Source organism: Sus scrofa, chromosome X (genome assembly GCF_054392235.1).
Source record: "Sus scrofa isolate SSC_HxYL_T2T_F1_AM1 chromosome X, Sscrofa_HxYL_maternal_Yorkshire_Landrace_v2.0, whole genome shotgun sequence".
Classification (NCBI taxonomy): domain Eukaryota; kingdom Metazoa; phylum Chordata; class Mammalia; order Artiodactyla; family Suidae; genus Sus; species Sus scrofa.
The window spans coordinates 98,929,212-98,949,651 of record NC_139401.1 but is presented as its reverse complement, the minus strand read 5'-3'; the positions used below and the strand labels follow the sequence as shown (position 1 = coordinate 98,949,651).

The 20,440-nt window shown below is 46.9% G+C and overlaps 1 protein-coding gene across 6 annotated transcripts in view; it reads left to right on the top strand.

Moving 5' to 3' along the window:
- The window catches only part of COL4A6 (collagen type IV alpha 6 chain), a 322,865-nt gene that overhangs the window by 231,872 nt on the left and 70,553 nt on the right, over window positions 1-20,440 (top strand). For all 6 annotated transcript variants that reach the window (XM_085008128.1, XM_085008127.1, XM_085008126.1 and 3 more), the window contains 2 exons: window positions 17,306-17,440; window positions 19,055-19,099. In XM_085008128.1, coding sequence (XP_084864254.1) covers window positions 19,061-19,099 — 39 coding nt within the window. In that variant the 5' untranslated portion in view covers window positions 17,306-17,440; window positions 19,055-19,060. The remainder of the gene's footprint in view (window positions 1-17,305; window positions 17,441-19,054; window positions 19,100-20,440) is intronic.

Below are 20,440 nucleotides of genomic sequence, written 5' to 3'. Positions count from 1 at the left end.
AGAGAGTACAGAATGGATTTAAGTATCAGCAAGGGGACTGTTATGCTTGGAGTCTAAGGCATGTAAGGGTCTTTAGTGGGAAAATCAGCCTGCAAAAGCAGGTGGGAGCTGAACAGTGAAGGGCTTTCAATGCCCAGTTAAGGAGGAAGGGTTTCATTGCGAAAGTAATAGGGAGTGATTTACAGTTTTGAGCAGGGGAGCAATAGAATCAGCCTTAGGAAGATTACTGTCCAGAGTGTTAGAAAGATTGCAGGAATGTTTGGACCCAGAGAGAACTCCAGAGACTGTTGCCATTATCCAGGGCAGAGCTAATGACAGACTGCCATAAGCTTTGGCTAGAGGTCTCGAAGGGGACCAGTAATAGTGGGGTGGATATGGACTTGGGAAATTGACAGGACCTGAGAAATAAATTCAAGTGATGTCTCCTCTTTACAGAGGAGATGGTAGAAGCTGTCGGATGTGGATGAAATCACCAAGAGACAAGCAGGAGCCTTTTTAAGAAGACTAGGAGGTGATAAAAATCTAAGGAGTCCACAGTATAGAGCAGTGAAAGCAACAAGAGGGTTTCAGAAGGGAAAAGAGTGTTTAGCCATGACTAATGCATCAGAGAAGCCCTCTGGGATTAGAATTTTGCAGAGCTTCCCTGGTTTCTTTCCAGGAAGGACTTTGAAGAGAGAAGAGTTGGCTCAGATGGCCAAGCCTTGGGGACAGTGGCAAGAGAGGAAGCAGGGGTGAGGAGTGATAGCTATCCTATCCAGAAGTTTGTTCTGGAAGGGCGGTGGAGAGATGGAGTGGTCAGAGAAGCAGAGGAAAGATTTGTGTTTCTTTTTAAATATCAGGCAGACCGGAGCATGTTTTGAAGACCAAAGGAAAGGAACCAGTCCAGAAGATAGGAGCAGGAGGGAGGGCAGGTACCAGTGCTGAGCCTCAAGGGATAGGAGGGCTCCTCTCAGATTTCCCGTCATGGCTCAGTGGTAACGAACCCGACTAGTATCCATGAGGATGCAGGTTCGATCCCTGGCCTTGCCCAGTGGGTTAAGGATCCAGCGTTGGCTGTGAGCTGTGGTGTAGGTCACAGACGTAGCTCGGATCCTGCATCACTGTGGCTGGCCACTATAGCTCCGACTCAACCCCTAGCCCGGGAACTTCCATATACCACGGGTGCAGCCCTAAAAAGACAAAATAGAAAAAAGAAAAAGAAAAAAGAAAGCTAGCCTTCTCTACCTTGATTTCCACCTTTCCCCTAATTTCTCCTTTGTTTTACCTTTGGGAGAAATTCCCTCTCCCAGATGGACTTACTAGGGCTCCCCCACCCCCGCCGCCCCATTTTACACCTCCTCCCTGTTTTATTTTTTTTCCTTCTCCTGGGTTCCGGAGACTGGTTGAAACTGGACTAAAGAGAAACATGTCCTTGTCAGTCAGCAAGAGAAGGGATTAGCTGCTAGGTTCTTAGGCCAAAGGACCTGAAGCACTCAAAGCCTTGAAGGGGAAAGTACTCGAAGGTTTGTTTGCCACTTGGCTTTGGGGGACAATTGTTGCTGCTCTTGGCTAGGGCAGGCTTCATTAGGGACTTTATCTCTGCAGAAACTTTTTCTGAAAGATGGCCAGCACCAGATCTAGAAGCTTTTACAATCCTCACAAAACCAGAGAATGGAAAAAAAAAGTGATGGGGAGTTCCCTGGTGGTTCAGTGGGTTAAGGACCTGGCCTCGTCACTGCTGTGGCTCGAGGTGCTGCTGTGGTGCAGGTTCAATCCCTGACCTGGGAACTTCCTCATGCTGAGGGCGCAGCCAGAGAAAAGAACAAAATTGTGATGGGGGGTTCCCATTGTGGTGCAGGGGAAATGAATCTGACTAGTATCCATGAGGATGGGGGTTCCATCCCTGGTCTCACTCAGTGGGTTAAGGATCTGGCGTTGCCGTGAGCTGTGGCATATGTAGATCACAGATGCGGCTCGGATCCTATGTTGCTGTGGCTGTGTCATAGGCCAGCAGCTGTAGGTCCTATTCAACCCGTAGCTGGGAACCTCCATATGCCATGGGTATGGCCCTTAAAAATAAAAGAGCAAAAAAACGTTGTTATAGATGGAGAGGGGAGGGATGCATGGGGCCTCTTGCTCAGATAACCTCCCCAGGCCAGGCTCCTGGCAGACCAGCTCCCTTTTCATATCTTTTTTTTTTTTTTTTTTTGTCCCCCAGGTCCTACGGTTTGGCCTATTTTGCTTTCTTTTCCAGCTGCTGCTTCCTCTGTCCCATTTCCCACCTGGATTCCTCTCAGGAATGTTTCCTGATTTATCCCTAGCTCTGCTTTCTCTGGGAACCGGATCATTGTTTGAAGTTGTTTGAAGTGCTCCTATCTCTAAGGGAACAGTGGGGCAGGGTAAGATATAACAAAATGTATATGACCCTGCGAAAGTGGGGAAATGTACAGAGAAACAAGAACTTAGACAGACAATGGGTCTCTAATGAACTGTGAACTTGGAGCCTCCTGCTGGCCTCCCTACACATACCCTTGACTTTGCCCTGGGACTTGGCTCCACTCTGTCTGCATTAACCTAAACCATCTCCGTTTGCGTTGGAGACTACACCGAAGCTCCAAGGTCAGGTGGATGTGGCCTGCCATTGCTAACAGGCTGGTGGATTTGCTCCACATGTGCACCCCCAGATTGCTTCCTGTGGCTCCAGGTTGGTCTTGACAGCCTTGACTCAAGGACTCCATGCTGTGCATAAGTCACATCTAGAGCTAGTTCGGACATCTCTCTTTGAGCAAGGCCAAATTGTCAACTAAATTGTTGGTGGATCAGGAATTGCCAGCTCCCCTCTGGCTCACTCTCCAGCCTGGCCCCCAAGATCAGCCATGTCAATTGTGTTTTCACATCCTCCTATGGGACCTGTCCCTCCCTCTGCCCCCACCCTCACGCCCGGTACCTCTGATATATGTGCCAGTGTCCGACCTTGGAAAAACCCCACCACCTGCTTTGCCTGTTCCGGGGGCTGCCAAGTATTGTCTCAGGAAGCTTCCCCAACAAAAGTCGTGTCAACAGAGCCTTCAGAGCTGCTTGGCAGCCCTTCACGTTTTTCCTAACAATTGACTTCCTGCCACATCCTGCTGGGCATCTCCTCCCCGTCCTTCCCAGTCATCCTCAACCTCAAATGCCTTCACTCTCTCTCTGCCACCTCACTTGCCATGTTTATGGAGAACATTGAGGTCAATTTGAAAAGGACCTTCTCCGCCTCCCTCTAACTTACCAAAACTTGTCCTGGCTCTCTTCCTTTCCGCATCCTCCTCCATTCTCTCATTTGGAGGGATAAAACATGTTTGTCTATCCCCACGACAACCCTATTGACGGTTCTTAGGTTCAGACTGATATCCCTTCTGCCTTCTGGTATATTCATGTGCGTGCGTAACTAGTCTTTCTAAACTCAACTGAGAGCTGGGTCTTCCAGGGCAAGGCCCACGTCACATTCACTTATGCGTCCCCAGCGTACGGGCACCATGGCTGCCACACAGTTGGTGCTCCGCAAATGATCCCGCAGTTGATGAGTTCTAAGGAGACCAAGTCATCTGACTTGAGTTCTCTGTCCTTTGGGCGTCTGCTTAATCGGATAGCCAGGGTGCCATCAGGCGGTAAGACGGATGAAGGGAAGAGTCAAAAGGATTCAAGAAGCTGCAGATCCAGGGGACTGGCCGGGCTTACATGACATTTCGGTGCAAATTTTTGACCCAGAGTTGACCTGTCTCTTTATAAAAGGAGTAGCAGGAAGAGCACTAGACTGGGAACGAGAAGGTCTGGCTCTGCTGCTCAGAAGCTCTGTGGCCATGAGCAAGTTCATTAAAACCTCTGGGCTCAATTACTTCTCTAGTACATTGAGGAGAGGGTTATTATGAGCATTCAGTGGAGTCATGGATGGGCAACCACATTGGAATCTGAAGTATCTCTCCCATGCAAGCTGGTAGCTTGTTCCTGATGCCACAAGTAGCTCTAGACCTTTTACTTTGCATCTATTTGGCAGAGACCTCCACCACTCGAGCCCAGCTTTCCTTTGCACACAGGGCTTGATTTCATCTCCACTTCCAACCATCTACTAGGTAAAAGGAAAAGATATCAAAAATGTGGAGCTGTCACCCTCTGGACCACCCATTTTCTATGTGGCACCTGTGGCATATGGAAATTCCCGGGCCAGGGGTCAGATGAGAGCTGCAGCTGCCAGCCTACGCCACAGCCATGGCAACACCAGATTCAAGCCTACATCTGCGACCTACATGGCAGCTTGTGGCAATGCCAGATCCTGGATCCCTAACCCATTGAACAAGGACAGGGACCAAACTTGCATCTTCACAGAGATAGCATTGGGTCCTTAGACCACTGAGCCACAACTGAAACTCCCTAGACCCCCTTCTCATCTTCTGCAGGGCCCGTGCATGTCCGGGCAGATGATGTGACTTGTCCATAGAGACTACTGCATGCAGTTGGCAGAGGGAGCTGTAAGTCAGCCCATCTTCTTGAATTCATATCCCTGGCTGGCTGGAAGGTGTAAGGCAGGCTGCACCAGAGCACCAGCAAGCCCTACCACTTTAGCAGACTCCTATGCCTGTGGGCATGTGGATTGGGGTTGGAATGCCTATCTCTTTATCTGCATGGGTGTGGAAGTGAATCCTCAGGTTCTAAATGAGTTACAAGGGTGTGGGCTGGCATGGGAGCAGCACAGAGACTAGGTGAGTAAGTTGTTCCTCTCCCGTCCCTGCCCTCCTCTCCCCTTTCAGAGCTCCCTGAGCTCTTTGGCAAGGGGATCCTGGCAGGCAATTTCTTTGATCCTATCCTATCCTTCTCCTCCTTCTGTTTAAGGAGCAGTAATTGGTTATTCCCTGTTACCTCCTCTCCCCAAACCTGACTTCTCACCGGAGACTTAACGAAGCCAACTTTGATCCAGAAGCAATCAGCTCACATGAGCTCAGTATTAGACCAAAGGTGGTGCAGTAATATCAATGATGGGTAATTTATTATGTCAGAGAAAAATGCCACAAGTATCCCTCTTCTAATGGAATAGATACACTAGGGCAAAAATTGCTATAAAGTGAATTTCTGGCAAGTCCTGTTTCACTTTGAGTGTTTTATTATAAAACTATGACTATACTTGGCTAGAGAAAGAAAAGACAAGACAAAAATTGGCTCCGAGTTGTAATTAAACCATGTATTTTAAAATAAACCACCTATTTTTAAACTATAAATAATATAGCTATAATAATAGGTCCAATCATTCCTAAACTATAACGACAATTCTATGCTGGATGGTCAATTTGCTCCCACCTTTCATAGCTTTACATTCCTTTTTTAAAGCTTTATTGAAGTATAGTTGATTTACAATGTTGTGTTAATTTCTGCTGTACAATGATTCAGTTATCCATATACACATATCATTCATTTTCAGATTCTTTTCCCATATAGATTATCATGAAATACAGGGTAGAGTTCCCTGTGCTATACACTGGTATAAGGAATGACTGGCCAACACGGCTTTACATTCTGCTCATTGTTTCATTCAATTTTTCTCTACTGAAACCTCCCCCTCATGGATCTTTATTCATTTAAGAGCTTACTGCCCTCTAAGCCCAGCGAATGGTCTGGAAACTCAGGACATGCTTTATAGATCAGTGGGGCTTTTTGTATAGTCTGCATGTGCATTCGAAGGGCCATTTGAAAATTGGGTGTTTAGTTACTAGGATTTTTCCCCCCAAAACAAAGCTTAAAGGTATGAACCCTCAGCCCCTTTGCACATACATCGTCTCAACTGATGCTCAAAGCAATTCGGTAAATAGGTAGGACACGTAATCTCCCATTTTGCTGATGAGAAAACTGAGGCCTAGAGATTAAACTGAGGCATCTCAAGACCACACAGTTGGAAAGTGAGAGCAGGAAATAGAAACTTAATCTTATGATTCTGCTTTACACAGGCCAATTTTCTCTTTACTACAAGACTTTCTTAAGAGGCCAGTGCCGTCAAATCATACACGGGTTGCCCTTCAAATTCTAAGAAGGAAAACAAAATTATGGTCAGGAAAATATTTCAGGTTTTTCCAACTCGTTAGGTTAAATTCATCCAAAGTAGGTAGAGCTGTATTTCGCATGCAGTCTGGAAACTCAGTACATGCTTTATAGCACAGGGGGGCTTTTTGTATAGTCTGCATGTGCATTTGAAGGGCCATGAGGACGCATTCAACCGTTTGTAATGGTTACAGAGGTGTTTGGTTGTTCTGTTTCTCTTTCTGTGGCCAACTATTGGTGATATTTGCAGTTTCATGTTATTTGGGGTTCTTGACCTTCCCAATTAGAATATTTTCATGAGGCATTCCCATCATGGCACAGCGGAAACAAATCTGACTAGGAACCATGAGGTTGTGGGCTCGATCCCTGGCCTTGCTCAGTGGGTTAAGGATCCGGCTCTGCCATGAGCTGTGGTGTAGGTCGTAGACACGGCTCGGATCTGGTGTGGCTGTGGCTGTGGCCTAGGCTGGCAGCTGTAGTTCCGATTAGACCCCTAGCCTGTGAAGCTCCATATGCTGCAGGCGTAGCCCTATAAAACAAACAAAAAAAAGCTATCATGAAATAAAAGCTTATTTTGGTTTCTTTTTTTTTTTTTTTTTTTTTTTTGTCTTTTTGCTATTTCTTTGGGCCGCTCCCGCGGCACATGGAGATTCCCAGGCTAGGGGTCTAATCGGAGCTGTAGCCACTGGCCTACGCCAGAGCTATAGCAACGCGGGATCCGAGCCACGTCTGCAACCTACACCACAGCTCATGGCAACGCCGGATGGTTAACCCACTGAGCAAGGGCAGGGACCGAACCCACTTCCTCATGGTTCCTAGTCGGATTCGTTAACCACTGCGCCACGACGGGAACTCCTTATTTTGGTTACTGATGTAGTTTTATGAACATGTTATGGAGAAAAGGGAGACCTGAAAATTCCTCATCCACTTCTTTGCCTCCATCTAGCAGACATCTTTGCTTCTTCCTATTTTAACAATTATTGGCATTTCCCAAGGGCAAGGGAAAATATGGCATATTTCAAGGCAAAATTTCCCATTTCCATTCACCACAGTGATCATCAAATTTAGTATACTGTGCCTGCATCCCTTCTTCTGCCCCTAATTGAATATGCTAGCATTAGGGATTCATATAGCACATCAGAATTGGTCTACAAGAACCTAGTAAACTGTCCATTGTCCCAGAGGCCAATCAACAAGATTTTAATTGTGGAGCCAGATGAAATTTTCCAGAATTCCCATCGTGGCTCAGTGGAAATGAATCTGACTGGTATCCATGAGGACTCAGGTTCAATCCCTGGCCTCGCTTAGTAGGTTAAGGATCTGGATCTGACATGGCTATGGCTATGGCGTAGGCTGGCAGCTGCAGCTCCAATTCAACCCCTAGCCTGGAAGCTTCCATATGCTGCAGGTGCAGCCCTAAAAAGAAAAAAGAAGAAAAAAATTGGCCTCGCCTGTTGCTTTCCTGTGCACTCCAGCAAGTTCTTTACCCTCTCTGTATTTCAGTTTTCTCATCTGTAAGGTGCAGCTGATACCTACCCATTAGGGCTGTTAGAGGGTTAAAGGAGATGGCACTTAGTATGTTCTTGGTAAAAAGAAGGTCATTATTATGTTTTAGAAGAGGAATGTGAATAAGCAGGTAGAAGGGAGGCATATAGCCTGTAGCCTAGCAAGAGTTAACTTTAGCACTCTGGGAGATCCCTTTCCAAAAATTTCAACATGCTGACAACAGCGAATGGGATGGGTGTGTGTGTTTCGGCAAACAAAACATGTAGATGCATGTCTTCATGCCTGGGCTGGCTGCTTCAAATGCTGATTATAGCCTAAGAACTAGAAAATAAATGTGCTTTCGTTTGGGTGTTGAGGGCGAGCCGCTGATACTGCTTCCCGGCTATGGTAGACACTGAGAATTTGAGGGGTTCGCTCTTTGCTAGACACCAATCACCATTTTTTTGTTTTTTTGGTTTTTTTTTTGGAAGAGGGGAAGGGTCACTGTGCATGCTGGCAACTTGTAGAAGATGCTAACTAACATCATCAAGCTGAACAGGGCGTCCCGGGCCACCAAATGGATCTGTGGATCTGTGTGCTCTGAGTCTTTATCTGCCATACTTTAGACCTCTTCTTCACCTATTGGTGCTCTTTCTCCCTTATTTACTTCTGCAGACAATGCTAGCCCATTAGTGCTGTTACTAGGAGAGTGGATTGTAGGGCTGTGCAGATGGCTGTTTCCATTTGTTGAAATAGAAGGAGCACCAGAGTTCCTGCTGTGGCACAGTGGGTTAAGAATCTAACTGCAATGGCTAGGTTGATGCAGAAGCAGGGGATTGATCTCCAGCCCAGTGCAGTGGGTTAAGAGATCTGGCATTGCTGCAGCTGCGGCATAGGTTGCAGCTGTGGCTCAGATTCAGTCCCTGGCCTAGGAACTTCCATGTGACATGGGTGTGGCCATATATTTTTTTTTTTTTTTGGTCTTTTGAGGGCCACACCCGTGGCATATGGAGGTTTCCAGGATAGGGGTCAAATCAGAGCTGCAGCTGCCAGCCTATGCCACAGCCACAGCAAAACGGGATCCAAGCCACATCTGTGACCTACACCACAGCTCACGGCAACACCAGATCCATAACCTGTTGAGCGAGGCCAGCAATCGAACCAGCGTCCTCATGGATGCTAGTTGGGTTCGTTAACCACTGAGCCATGATGGGAACTCCAGCCATAAATTTTTTTTTAGAAATAGAAGAAGCAAAGTGTTGATTGGGAATTCCTGATACTGCCTCTGCCAATGACCAGCTATGTGAAATTAGCAAGCCAACTCAACTGGCCAAATGCTTTGCAGCTTGGGGCCCTCAGCCTACCTCATAGGTGTATTGGGATGCTCCAGAGAAATGGCAAGAGGAAACTTATGCTGGAGTTTCTTAAGTCATCTGCGCTGGGGAATATCATCATTAGTTTCCTTCTTACCACATAATTCATGGCATGGAGAGAGATCTCAGCTACTTAGGCCAGAGTCTGTTTTAAGTTCTTGCATCCCCTCTGCCCTGGCCCTATAGATGAGATGAGAATTCCAGTTGAAAAGCTGGACAAATTGTAGAATTCAAGCTACGTGGTCTCCAGGTTGGAGGTCAGGGATTTCTGCTCCCTTTTTCCCAAAGACCACTAGGGATGTTTTTCAGGATAGCAGTAAATTCTTTTAACCTCATTTTGCCCCTAATGAGACTTGGAGGTGGACTTCTCAAAGATTCCCAAGTGCACACTTAATTCTGTATTTTCAGTCAGTCCATAATTATGATTTTTCCACACAATTTTGTTTCGAGGGTCTAGTGCATATTGGACACTGCATCTCTCAGAGATAACGAAGTAAACAAAGTCAATGGAGTTCCCTGCCCTCAAACCTTTCAGTCTAGGGGCAAAAACAGGTGCTGAACATCCTCCTAGATGGTCCCAGGGTATCTTTTTTTTTTAAGGCCACACCCATGGCATGTGGAAGTTCCCAGGCAAAGGGTCGAATCAGAGCTGCACCTGCCAGCCTGCACCACAGCCACAGCAATACCAGGTCTGAGCCGCATCTGCGACTAACACCACAGCTCATGGCAACACCAGATCCTTAACCACTGAGCGAGGCCAGGGATCAAAACCCATATCCTCATGGATACTAGTCAGGTTCTTAACCTGCTGAACCGCAATGAGAACTCCATCCCAAGGTATCTTAATCCCCACTTTTCCAAAGGTGCACTCCTCTTCCATCTGAAACTCTTCCTCCCCTAGGCTTCATCACATCAGTGAAGAGATCCACTCAGTGACCCAATCAAGGGACCTGGGAGTCATGCTTCACACCTCCATCTGTCTTACCCCCAGTCTGCCACCAAGTCCTATTGCTTTTAACTCTGATAGATCTCTTAATTCTGTCTCGTCCCTGTATCATATCCACTGTGAGGAACCTAGGTCAGATCACCATTATTTCTCTCTCAGAGATCACAGCCTCCTCACTGGGTTCCCTGTCTCTGGTCTCACTGCCCCATCCACTCCCTTCCCCTTCCTTGTGATGTGTCCAGAGGTGATACTCTACGAACTTGAGGAGTAAGTCCCTTTCCCCTTCTGGGCTTTGGCTTCTCTAAACTGGATGGTTTTCTTTTTTTTTTTAATGATTTTTATTTTTTCCATTATAGTTGATTTACAGTGTTCTGTCAATTTCTGCTGTAAGCAAAGTGACCTAGTCACACACATATGTACATACATGCTTTTTCTCACATTCTCCATCGTGTTCCATCGTAAGTGACTAGATAGAGTTCCCTGTGCTAGACAGCAGGAGCTTATCTACTCCAGGAGTAGATGGTTTTCTAAGTCTTGGGAAGCTCTCTTTTCTGTAGTTCTGTGATCAGACGGTTCTTGATTGTACTCCAGTGCAGCTATTCAGACTTTCAAAGAAGATACCTGGGCCACTGGCTTCTTGGTGTATATATTCCTTCATTCACCCTTCATTCAGCAGTCATTTCTTGAGCAGCCATTGTGTCCAAGGCCCTGTAATGTAGCACAAGTGATTCAGTGAGGAGTAAGACACAGACTCGGTCCTGAAGGAGGTCAATCTATTGGAGGCGGGTATGGACACAAATAGGCAACCTAGCCTGTTCTGTGGAGTGGCGGTGATCATGGAAAGTTCCCTGGAAGAGCTGATAGTTTGGTTGGACCCTGAATAATAAATAGGTGCTAGACAGGAGAACAGAGGCATGTACCAAGGCCCTGATGCAGGATGCCAGGAGAGAATAAAGCTATTTTGGAGGACGGCAGACCAACTGGCAGGCTGTGGAGACACCTTAGGGGAGAGCCAAGAAAGTCCTGAACTAAGAGACCTTGGAGGTAGTGAAAAATGGGCAAGTTTTGGCTATATTTTGGAGGTGGAATGGACCATCCTTGCTGGTGAATGGATGTAGAATTTGAGGGGAAGGAGAGGTCATGGAGAACCCTTGGGTTTCTGGCTTTATTATCTTTGTAGATAGATGGCCATTTATGGAGTTCATTCCATTAACTCAGGAGAAAGTTGCTGGCACGGGGACTGAGGTTGGGGAAAAAGTAATAAGTTCAGCTTTGGTCAGGTTGAGTTTGAGCGGGAATGTCCAGGGGGAGAGGTCAGGTAAGCCATTGGCTATCAGGACCTGGCACATTGAGAAACCTGGTCTGGAGGTCTAGAGACGGGACTCCTTTGCATGCAGATGAGGCCCCTTTAAGGAGAATGAGCAGACACTGAAGAGCTGAGTGCCCAAGAGAACCAGGACACCAGGGCCAAGAGGGGGAAATACTGTCCCCAATGCGGTGTGCCCATCGGTCCCTGGGCACACATCTCTGCCCCAAAGAGAGTTGCGCAGGGATGCCTGTACCTCTCCCAGTTACTCTTAAGAGAAGGAGCATTGAGTACCCAAGTATAACTTCTCCATTTAACCATAAACATACCTAAGAAGACAGGGGACTGATAACATTCATGATATCTACCAGGCGTTTTACTTTTTTTGTTTTGTTTTGAAAGAACCGTTTACTTTTTTCCAAATATTCTTCCAAACACAGTTTTACAGACAAGAGCCACCATGGGTTAGAAACCTTCTATAGGAGAAGGCATTTGGATGGACACTGGAAATAATTTTAGTAGAAGAAAAGGCTCATATTTATCTAGATGTGGCTATTCCACAGGAAGATTTCAGCATCCAAAGTGCAAAGGCAGAATGACTGTGGCTTTTCTTGCCACACAGACTATTGACCATCTTCCCTTGTAGCCTACACGTAATGATTGTTAGGTGGGTGCCAAAGAGACAGTATCCTGACCTTGAGACATAGGGCTCCAATTGACAAGGGGGTAGGAGTATCAAGCCTCAGAATGAAATCAACTTAAAAACAAACGGGCTTTGACCCCAACCAAACCCATCGTTCAGCTGGAGGCCCATTAGAAATAAATCCAAATTGTAGTATCGCTTTTACAAAGTTGTGCCACTTAACACCAGTAAAGCTCATCAATCCAAATGAAAGCTAAGCATACTCCCATTACTAGTTCCGTCCTCACTGGATCCCATTTTTATGACGGTCCCATGTTCGAGCTCCGTTCATACTGGGGAAAGGGGAACTTTCAAAGTCTCAAAGGAGCCACCTCAACACTCTCTTCTACCAAGTGTTTTACATTGGCTATTCAAATGCTCTGCATAGCCCTACACGAGAGCTATTATTGCCTGGAGCCCTAGAGACTCAGAGTGGTTAAGTCACTTGCCCGAGGTCACACAGCTATTACATGGCAGTAAGATTTGATTCCAGGTCTGTCTGACTCCAGAGCCTGCACCACAATACCGCCTGACAGCATTGCACCACCTCGAGCAGGAGAGCCAGATCCTTAAGAAAGCTTGTGCGCACCCCTTTTCCCTTCCGTGCTTCATAAATATCATTTGCATCCCCTGGCTTAATGCTTTGCTCGCCATTAAAATACAAATCCCCCCGGGGGAGAAGTAAAGCTCTAAGTTGTTGTCAGTCATCTATGCCTCAGTGGGAATGAGTTTCAGGTTCTTCCTTAGGAACCAAAGTTAATTTGATGGGAGAAGGACACTGGAACCTTGAGGGAGGGCTAAAAAGGCAGAGAGGGCCTCCTAAAGAAAAGTCACCCCCCCACACACCTCAGTTTCAGAGCTCGACCTGGTCTGAGGCATGGGCTTGGAAACTTCTTAGGTGCTATTTCTGCATATGCGTACTACTTAATAAGCAGACCCATTTCTGGGTCTGATCGAAGGTGACCTTAAACGACACGCTGACCCCACCCCACTGTGGTCGGGAGGAGGCAGCCAGCCGGGGGTTGCAGTTCCTGGCCTTCTGTACAAGTCCCAGCTCATTCTCTTGAGAATCAGACCCTGATGTGCATATTTAAAATCCCGAGCAGATGGAGGCAGGAGAGCTTGTTGGAAAGACTTAGAGGAGTCCCTTCTGCCCTGTCTGGGTCTGTTTGCCAAAATAAATGACATGTATCAGGGCAGGGCATCAGTCCAAGCCCATTGAAATTCTGCTAGCAGTCCAAACAGGGACAGTGTTTCAGATTGGTTCTGTGAAATGATCAGTTAGGAAGAGAGAAATGATGTGTGAGCATCTGGTTAGTGCAGCCTATTGATGGGGACAGTCCCAGGGGCGGGCCCGGGGTGAGGGGGGGAGCCAGCCTCAAGGACTCCCCCCCCCCAGGACATCTGCCACTGGCAAACGGGGAGAGAGACCCACACTGGCAGCAGGTGGTCTAGTTTGAGTCCCCGGCCATTCCTCACTCGCTGTGTGACCTAAGCAGGACCTTCCTGTTCTCTTGGTCTCCTTTTTCCCCCATGTATAAAAAAAGAGTCTGGATAGAGCAGTCTCTAAGGGCCCTTCCCGCTGGAATGTTCTGTGACTTCCCTGACACTGGTTTGATTTCTTTTTCTCTGTAGTGGGAGAGGCCCACCCACCCACCTGCTTGTCTGTAGCCTCTATGTTCTCACACTGACCTCTGCTGGCCATTATGAAAAGTGCCCCCGATAGCTTCCTCGGAGGAAAACAAGCAAGCAAACAAACAAAAAGCAGTTCATCATTGACTGAGTATAAAGCTTCAGCAGGCTTCTGGGCACCGTGGCAGAAACGCTAAGCACTGGCGATGAGGGGAAAAGATCCCACAGAGGAAGCATGGCTAGAGATGGCTGACAATGACAGCCCATGAAACAAACATGTCCTTTTTTTTTTTCTTTTCTTTGCCATCTTCATCTGTTTGTGGTGATCTCTGCCACTGTATGAAAGGACCCCAGAAGATGGGGAGATTCCTTGTCTCGTATCCTATGACTGAAGGCTCTATAAGAGCCTAACACCACGCTGAAGAGGCAGGGCTGGGCTAATAGTGCCTCAGAGGCCTCAGGACATCCCACAGGCCCTGCTTCTGGCCCTTAGATCTGAGAGGTCTCTAGCCACGACCAGCCCAGAGGGACCCCTTCCAAGGTGTTCCAAAATGCCCCTTTGGGTGTGGAGGAGGGGTTTGAGATTAACACATGCACACTACTGTATATGAAATAGATAATCAGTAAGGACCTAATATATAGCCCAGGGGACTCTACTCAATATTCTATAATAACCTATATGGGAAAAGAATCTTCAAAAGAATGGAAATATGTACACGTATAACTGAATCACTTTGCTGTACACCTGAAACTAACACAGCGTTGTCAACCAAGTATACGCCAATATAAAGTATAACTTAAATTGAAAAAATAGGGGTTCCCATTGTGGCTCAGCGCTAATGAGCCCAACTATCCATGGTTCTATCCATGGCCTCATTCAGTGGGTTAAGGATCCAGTGTTGCCGAGAGCTGTGGTGTAGGTCACAGACGCGGCCCAGATCCCGTGTTGCTGTGGCTGTGGCGTAGGTGGGCAGCTGCAGCTCCAATTCAACTTCCAGTCTGGGAACTTCCATTTGCTGCAGGTATGGCCCTTAAGAAAAGGAAAAAAAAATGAAACGCCCCTTTGGAAAAAGAATTTGAATTCAAAGAACCCATGAGCTCTTTAAGAGACTCACTGTAAGCTCACTGCCTAGAACAGAGGTGTCGGCTGTGTGACTGTGGCACATTCAGCATTTGCTCCTGGCCAAGAGAAATGGAGCGAGCCATGGAACCCTGCCCTTTCTGGATGGAATCAGATTTCCTGTGAAGTCCAGCCCTCGAACAAACGGCCTCACTCCTATGGCTCCTGGCATACTCTTGCTGAGCTTTTTTTTTTTTTTTTTTTTAATTATTTTTATTTCCCCAATACAATTTTTTTTCTACTGTCCAGCATGGTGACCCAGTTACACATGCATGTACACATTCTATTTTCTCTCATGATCATGCTCCATCATAAGTGACCAGACATAATTCCCAGTGCTACACAGCAGGATCTCATTGCTAATCCATTCCAAAGGCAATAGTCTGCATCTATTAGCCCCAAGCTCCCCATCCATCCCGCTCCCTCGCCCTCCACCTTGGCAACCACAAGTCTCTTCTCCAAGTCCATGATCTTCTTTTCTGTGGAAAGGTTCTCACGAAGGCGAGGGACCGGGGCCGGAGTGCGCCAGCCTGTGAGCCCAAGCCGGGCACCGCTCCAGCTCTGGGGATGTGAGCAAGATGGGAACTGGGCCACAGCACAGCTTGCCCTCTCCATCGCTGTTTCTTGGTTCCTCATGCCTTCCACCTCCCCTTCTTTGTTGCGCGTAAGCAATGGGCAGGGCTCAGGTTGGGGTCAAGCATTCAGTGCCCTGACTGCATCTCCCTTGCTAGTAATACCATGGTCTGGGCAAGCCTGTCCTGCTCCTCATCCTCCCACCGACCAGTCCCTTCCTTCCCCAACAGCTGGTTCTTATCTGTCCCCCTTGTTCCAGCCTCAGGCTGCCTTGGCCTCATGTTCACACACACACCCCACACACACACATTCTTCCAAAGGCTCACTCACCCTCGTTGATGAGTTTCAGCCCTGACACACTGCCTTACTCCCATCCCTCTCCTGTCCCCCACATTTCCTGCCCTGCTTTCCAGGCCTGCTTCTGTGGGGGCCCCTTCAGCCTTTCCAGTGACCTCCCCCCCGCCCCAGCCATGGACAGAGCGTAAGCATTTGTCAAACCCTCCATGGCCAACCCTGCCTTCGTGGTCCTGCAGCCTTTGTGCCCCATTCCTGACTTCAACTCTTTGCTGTGGTTTTGTGTACATTGCTCTTAAAAGCCAGGCCCCCATTTTAGACTTCTCTGTTCACCCTCAACGACACCCCGGCACTAATTTTTAAGTACTGTCCTTTTATTTTCTAGGTTTATGTGTGTACGAGTGTAGAGTAAAAAATTATGAGTATTACATAAAAGCATCATTGTAAACAAAATTCCAGCCACAGGAGCTAAGAGCGTAAAATGTGGAGGTTCACCTCCTACCTCGTCATTCCTCGAAATAAGCCCATTAAACTTTCTGCAGCCTAGCACCCCTTGTAGGCTGCTCTTTGGGTGTCGGGAAAGGTTGAGTGGTATGTGGTACCCCCAGAAAATTGCATCTCCCTGGGAAGACCATCATTTCCTCCTTTGCAAAAGCCCTGGGTCGTCGTGGGCCTGATTGACACTGAAAATTTTCCTCCAAAGGCCCCCGCACAGCTGGTAGCCACTTGCGTGTCCAGTATGTGACTCCAACCACTGCATAAAGCATCTGTCCTCTTTTCCGCCCTTTCGAAAGTAAATCTGGAAGGTGAATATTAAAGGGCATGTTTAATAGACTTTTCTCAAGAGTTTTTCACAGATCCGTAGGAAATTGCAGACAGTAGGTAAAGGGGCCGAGAGGCGGAGATGGGAAGCGTTTATGAAAATAGGTTTTCTACATGATGCAGTGTTGTGTTCTCTGAGAGTTAATGCACATTACTAATGGTTTTCATTTTTCTGCCAAGAAAATTCAGTCCCTACTGGGATTTGTTCTAAATGATAGACTAGCCCGCCTGTGTTGTACCCACCAGGGTTAATTCTCTGTCTCGGTCAGCGTTAGAATGTCAGCCTGAACTCTCAGACTTAATTGTCACAGACACTTTCTAACCAGGATGTTCCAAATCCTCAGGCTGCTCCCTCTTGCTCTCATAATTGATGCTTCATGGATAGTCTCAGGCTTCTTGGATTTTACACATTAAATGTGCATAGAAGGTGGGGATAAAGGGAAGAAGCGCCATAGGGATGGTGTGTGTGCACGTGCGCGTGTCTCTTGTGAATGTACTGGGGTTCTGAGAAGGGGCAACAAAGATGAGCTGATGGGTGGGACCGCCTGTGGGTTTCTGGGTTCTCTTCCCTCTGCCCCCAAGGCAGTGTTCTTCAGGCACAGCCATTGTTGGACTTCACAGCAAGCGTGCTGTTGGCCATTGGTACGTGAGTTCGAAAACATCGCGATGCTACCCAGAGTTCTGTGCCTCGGCTCTCCTGACAATCTGATGGACGGCCTGGCATTAACGAGGGAAGAGGACAATATTATCCAGCCTGAACAACTCATCTCCTAAGAAGTACAAAGTTGAAGGATCTTGGTGCACATGAATCTTATTAAATGTGCTGATAAAATATGTTCTATCCAAATAAGCTTAGCAGCCCCTAAAATAGCATTTTCTGATCCGTGTCTGGAACTTTGGCATGCTTCACAGGTCTCTAAGCCAAAATTATTTCGTGACTGTGATGACAGTGTTCTCTGTGCATGGGAAAATGGGAAGAGTTGGTGCTAAGTCTTCTATTGACTAATCAGACTCCTTCTGTCCATCTTAGGGACGACCGGGACCAATTGGAACTCAAGGTCCCACAGGTCCTCAAGGATTTCCTGGCCCTAGTGGTTTATCAGGGTTGAAAGGAGAAAGGGGCTCCCCAGGACCTCTGGGACCATATGGACCAAAAGGAGATAAGGTAAGAACACCAAAGCTTGATTTTTCCTTTGGCTCATGGGCCATGAGTATGAATGGAAAAGGTCCTAAGTCTCAGTTCTGTTCATTTGTGAAAAGATTTCTAATCCTGGATCCCTTGGTGCCAGGCCGTGTGTTTTTTTTTCCTGCCACTATTGTCTATTTATTGTTGATTTTTTGAGATACACCATACATGTAACAAAATACACAAATCCTAAGGGTAGGGTTTATTGGATTTTGACATATGTTTATACCCAGGTATCCACTAGTCAGATCAAGACATTGAAATTTCCATTATTCTAGAGGGTTCCCTCATGCCCTTTCCAAGACAGGAGCCCCCACCCAAAGTTAACATCATAATAGGCCATGTATTTTTATAAGAGACAGGCTGGGTGATGTGCTACTATAGCCCATTTCTGGAGGAAGTCAGAAAATGCATGTATTGGCTATTTGCTAGACAAGTGGGCTCACTAAGGTGGGAAGTCATATGGCTTTGAAGTGGGCATGGGTCAGAAAGCCAACCCACAGGACTATAGAGGAATCCAGACAAGGAGAATGGGACACAAGGGATTAGAATGCTTGGAAACCAGCTGGGCCACAAAAATAGGGGAAAAGATGCAAGAAAGGAGACTGATCATGTCATGGTGGCTGGCTGAGTTTAGCCCTATCAGTTTATGTTCTTCGCCAATTTTTTTTTTTTTTTTTTTTTTTTTTGCTTTTTAGGGCCACTCCCACACCATATGGAGGTTCCCAGGCTAGGGGTCAAATCAGAGCTACAGCTGCCGGCCTACCCCACAGCCACAGCAACGTGGAATCCGAGCCACGTCTGTGACCTACCCCACAGCTCATGGCAATGCTGGATCCCCGACCCACTGAGCGAGGCCAGGGATCAAACCTGCATCCTCATGGATACTAGTCAGATTCATTTCTGCTGCGCCACAATGGGAACTCCTATTCTCTGCCAGTTTTAATCACCTCCTATTCACCCCACTGGTAAGGGAGGGACTCTGAGCCTCGGGTTCTGGGGCTGGCCAAAGACATGACCCCTGGCAGGAGAGATTGACAAAGGTTTATTAGTCACACATACACACTGCCTTGAGGGCCACACGGGCCTTGCAGTCTGGCACAGAATGAACCACAAGGGACTGTGGGAGGCAGGCTTTGTAATGTCAAGAGGGTGAATGGCCCTTGGTTCCTGAGGGAGGATCTGATTGGCTTGTTTGAATTAATTCAGTGGGGTCAGCAGGGGACTGAAACCCACGACTCAGGAATAAGCAGGAACTGTACCTGGTCTATGTGATCAGGAGGGTCATTTGCACGGGAGCCTTATCTCCAGAAGCGCAGTGGAGAAGGCAACTTTTGCTTAAGCCCTTTGAGCCCCTCCTGGTTTCCTCAGATGTCAAGGCAGCATGTAATATTTAGCCTGATTTTTAGGTCCTACACCACATTGCCTAAGACAAGAACTCTCTGGTACTGGGAGCAAGGTGATGCAATGTGGAGAGGAAGGCACAAAACACCTCTAAACAACAGAGGTCATGAGTCACATGAACAAACCCACTGAACTGAATGCAGATCAATCAGATCACCTCTTACATTCTTCTCCCTACATCTCTTTTAGGGTCCCATGGGAGTTCCTGGCTTTCTTGGCATCAATGGAATTCCGGTGAGTGTGTCCTTAGAGGCTTTTTTTTTTTTTTGATATATAGTGATTTTTATTATTTCCCATTATAGCTGGTTTACAGTGTTCTGTGAATTTCCTGCTATACGGCGTGGTGACCCCGTTACACGTACATGTACATGCATACATTCTTTTGTCTCACATGATCATGCTCCATCATAAGTGACCAGACATAATTCCCAGTGCTACACAGCAGGATCTCATTGCTAATCCACTCCAAAGGCAATAGTCTGCATCTATTAACCCCAAGCTCCCCATCTCTCATTTTTTAAAATTTATCTTTATTGAAGTACAGTTGTTTCACAATGTTGTACTAATTTCTGCTGTACAGCAAAGTGATTCAGTTACACCTTTTTTTGCCACACCCGTGGCATGTGGATGTTCTCAGGCCAGGGATCGAACCCTCGCCACATCAGTGACCCAGGCTGCTGCAGTGATAACACCAGATCCTTAACCCACTGCGCCACACAAGGGAACTCCAATATACATTCTTTTTCATATTCTTTTCCATTATGTTTTATCACAGGATATTGAATATAGTTCCCTGTGCTATACCATAGGACTTTGTTGTTTATTCCTTCCATAAAGACTTTTTTTTTTTTTTGCGCTTTTTATGGCTGCACTCCAGGCATATGGAGGTTCCCAGGCTTGGGGTCAAATCTGAGCCATAGCTGCCAGCCTACACCATAGCCACAGCAACACCAGATCCGAGCCGCGTCTGCGACTTACACCCATAGCTCACAGCAGCGATGAATCCTTAACCTACTGAGTGAGGCCAGGGATCGAATCTGCATCCTCATGGATATTAGTGGGGTTCGTTACCTCTAAGCCACAATGGGAACTCCCATAGAGGCATTTTTTTTTATTTTCCCACTGTACAGCAAGGGGGTCAGGTTATCCTTAGATGTATACATTGCAGTTACAGTTTTTTCCCCCCACCCTTTCTTCTGTTGCGACATGAGTATCTAGACATAGTTCTCAATGCTATTCAGCAGGATCTCCTTGTAAATCTATTCTAGGTTGTGTCTGATAAGCCCAAGCTCCCGATCCCTCCCACTCCCTCCCCCTCCCATCAGGCAACCACAAGTCTCTTTTCCAAGTCCATGATTTTCTTTTCTGAGGAGATGTTCATTTGTGCTGGATATTAGATTCCAGTTATAAGTGATATCATATGGTATTTGTCTTTGTCTTTCTGGCTCATTTCACTCAGTATGAGATTCTCTAGTTCCATCCATGTTGCTGCAAATGGCATTATGTCATCCTTTTTTATGGCTGAGTAGTATTCCATTGTGTATATATACCACTTCTTCCGAATCCAATCATCTG